General features: G+C 34.0%; 1 protein-coding gene across 1 annotated transcript; it reads left to right on the top strand.

Moving 5' to 3' along the window:
- Positions 1 to 788: 788 nt before the first annotated feature.
- On the top strand, positions 789 to 2,085 carry LOC107886183 (inositol polyphosphate multikinase beta). Its single transcript, XM_016810039.2, has one exon. The coding sequence runs from the start codon at positions 942 to 944 to the stop codon at positions 1,794 to 1,796; it is 855 nt and encodes a 284-aa protein (XP_016665528.1). The 5' UTR covers positions 789 to 941; the 3' UTR covers positions 1,797 to 2,085.
- Positions 2,086 to 3,568: the final 1,483 nt, after the last annotated feature.

Here is a 3,568-nt window from a genome sequence, read left to right as displayed (position 1 = left end):
AACCGAACATTCCTCTTAAATTTAAACATATGAGAATTAAATAATAAAATAAAAAGCGAGTTTATTTTCGAGAATTTGAGACATCGTGTCCTAACTTACGGGACATGACTTTTTTTTGTTATCTCGAAATAAGAAGGCTTCTTACATAAGTTTTGATTTAACTAAATGATTTAAATAAAAAAGAACATGTAAAGTGAGGTCATGTTTTAAACTCTTTTCAAATTTTCAATTTCTTGACACTAAAGACATCAAGTAATTAATTAGGTATTAACTTTGGGCGTAACGAATATGCTAATCCTTCTTCGTGCGTAACCGACTCCCGAACTTATTTTTCTAGATTTTGTAGACCGAAAAATATTGTTTTAGCAAATTAAATCTCTTATTAAAATGATCAAATTTCGAGGTAACCCGATTACACCTCTTGAAATTGATTGGTGGTGACTTCCATTTTTGTTTTTCTTGTTGATTTCAAAAAAAAATTCACAGTAATAATTCAAAAGTCTAAGGGTGAGTTTGGATGGACGGTACGTTTACCTGCTTAGTGTAAAAATAGTGGTGGCGGCCGGTGATATTAAATACTATAATAATACTGTAGCGTAAGATAAAAAGTAGGCTAAACGCACCGCACCGCCGCCCCAAACCGACCCACCCACCCTAAGACTAGGAGTCAGGAACTCAAAATGAAAAGGAGCCCAGTGGGCAGCACCCACGTGTTTTATTCGAATAAACATGCCTGCCAGACAATGGGTATGGCATCTTCTCATTTCAAGCTTTACATCACGTCAGAACGTGATTCGAAGCCAAGCTACGCTCCTATCTGCAACTTGGATTCTCTCTTAAACTAACGCTAACCTGCCAATGCATTGATCAACATGTTTAAGTTCATCAAATATTGAGTGTGTTTTGTGTTTGTGATTCAGGTCATCCCCAGTTTCTACATCATGTTTAAGATTCCAAAGCATCAGGTTGCTGGTCATCAAGCCATTGATGGAAATCTCGGCCCGCTCGTAGACGATTCAGGACGTTTCTACAAGCCTCTCCAGGACGATGAACGCGGCACCACGGAGCTGGCCTTCTATCAATCATTCTCTTCCAAGCTTCCACATCACATCCGCGGGTTCTTTCCTGTTTTTTACGGCACCCAACTTGTGGAGGCCTCTGATGGGTCTGGTTTACATCCCCATCTTGTCTTACAAGATATAACCTCCAATCACCTTAATCCATCCATCTTGGACGTTAAAATCGGTTCCAGAACCTGGTACCCTGAAGCATCCGAAGATTACATCCAAAAGGTTCTCGAGGGAGACAGATTAACGACTACTGTCACCTTAGGGTTTAGAATATCTGGATTGCAGATATATGAAAGCAAGGAATCGGGATATTGGAAACCAGCAAGGAAGGAAGTCAAGAGTTTTAGTGCCGATGATGTTAGATTAGTTCTGAGGAAGTTTGTTTCATTAAATCTGGAACCGGAACCGGATTGTTGTTTTGCTTCTACCATATATGGTGGTTGTTCAGGGATTTTGGAACAATTATTGGAGCTGAAAGCATGGTTCGAGGATCAAACGGTTTATCATTTTCATTCATGTTCACTTCTCCTCTTGTTTGATAAAGAATCGGTTTTGAATGGAAGGACAGTACCGTTTAAAGTTAAACTCATCGATTTCGCTCATACTGTGGAAGCTAAAGGTGTTATCGATCATAATTTCCTGGGTGGACTATGCTCCTTTATCAAGTTCGTCTCTGAGGTTCTCACAGATTTCAAAGTACCCACAATCGAAGCTCGTTTTAATTAAAGAACCTGAGAAGAAATGGATATGTAGTAACAGAAAGTGATGAATTATCTGTTTCTTGACTTAAAGCTATGAGAGAATGTTGTCAAATAAGTGAATACCTTTGATGTGTTTTCATATATGAATCGGGTTGTGTTTATATCATAGTAAGTGTAAGTAAACATATTTTCTCCGTAGAGAAGGCCGAAGGGTTATATGTAAAAATAGACCTAAAAATGGCTAGGTTACTAAGGATGGAAGTCGCCAATGGATAGTATGTCATCTATATATCCATATTATCTTTAAATAATCATCTTCGTCCAATATTTTGCTAAATATTTCAACTTTGAAAATTAAATAAGTAAATTGTAAATTGTAAATAATATGGATTCCAATAATAAATTTGGATATCTTATTCCATTATTAAATATAAATAAGATATAATAATAAATTTAGCTTTTAATATTTATATATTTTATCACTTAGCTCATTATTCGTTTTTTAATCCCTTTAGTCATAAACTTTTAAAATTTAGCCAAACTATTTTTGTATGGATGGAAAACTTGACTAAACTATTACAATTTTAAGAGCATTGATGTGGCAACTCACATGACATTCTATGTTTACTTTGCGACTAACACTGATATATTTTCTAAAAGATTTAATCAATTTTTTTAAAATTTATTAAATTTTTTATGAATTATGCGTGAATAGCCACATGAGTGCTCATGCCAATGCCATTAACTTTTTACAGTTCAATCAATTTTCTCCCCAAAAGAAAGTAATTTGATTAAATTTTGAAGGTTGAAGGTCAAAATGATTAAAAAAAGAAAAGAATAGAATAGAATAGAAAAGAATAAGAACCAAAGTGACAAAATAGATAAATTTTAGACACTAAATTTATCATTATACGAATTCTGATAACGAAATTTCTCTTTCCAAAATCAAAACAGGATACTATTGCAAATAATAAATTATGAAAGACCCAAAAGATCATATCCTTAAAAAGAAAGTAAATTACACTAGTAGTCACCTAACTATTAGTAAATTTCTTTTTGGCATAATTGTAAAAAAACCCTCAACGTTTGGGGGCTTTTGGTTTTGTGCCCTTAACATTTTTATTTTTTGATTGACACCCTCAACATTACGATTTATTCAGAAATCAGCCTACTTTTAACGATCAATGTTAGTTGATCGTTAATCAAACTGTAGGTCAACATAGTAGCCCATATGGCATGCCACATAAGCGCACAACGTCATATATGTCAACTTTTTTTTTTCATTTTGTTTCCATTTTCTTTCTTCTTCCCTCTTTCTCTCTTCCCATGCAAATCACACCATTGAAGGATTCTTCTAAAACCCAAAGCTTTAAATTTGCTCTTTATCACCACCACTACAATGGAAAATTTCAAAAAAATAAAAAATTTCTACTTATATTAATTAAACATAAAATAATGCTATAATATTTAAACTTATTCATCTTCATCATCAACTTGTTTATACAACTCTACAATACATATAACTATTTCAAACCCTAAATTGACATGCAAAAATCTAAGATTCCATGTAAATGAATCTAATGATTTCAATGGGAAAAAAACCCAGAAATATGAAATTAAATTTAATCCAAAGCATTAGGACCAGTACAAGCTTTCAAAATAGGGCTCCAAATCATTTGCACCATGAATTTCCTTCATTTGTTGCCGTTCATGTTATACGTTTTCCCTTTATGGTCTCTCATGACTTGACCAATGTACCCTCCGCTGTTGCCGGTACCGTACAACCCTTCACAAAGG

This window comes from Gossypium hirsutum, chromosome A03 (genome assembly GCF_007990345.1).
Source record: "Gossypium hirsutum isolate 1008001.06 chromosome A03, Gossypium_hirsutum_v2.1, whole genome shotgun sequence".
Lineage (NCBI taxonomy): Eukaryota > Viridiplantae > Streptophyta > Magnoliopsida > Malvales > Malvaceae > Gossypium > Gossypium hirsutum.
The sequence above is the reverse complement of the archived record's forward strand: the minus strand, read 5'-3'. Positions and strand labels throughout refer to the sequence as shown.

Excerpts from the sequence above, each read along its gene's own strand:
- LOC107886183 (XM_016810039.2), top strand. The coding sequence starts at position 942 with ATGTTTAAGATTCCAAAGCATCAGGTTGCTGGTCATCAAGCCATTGAT.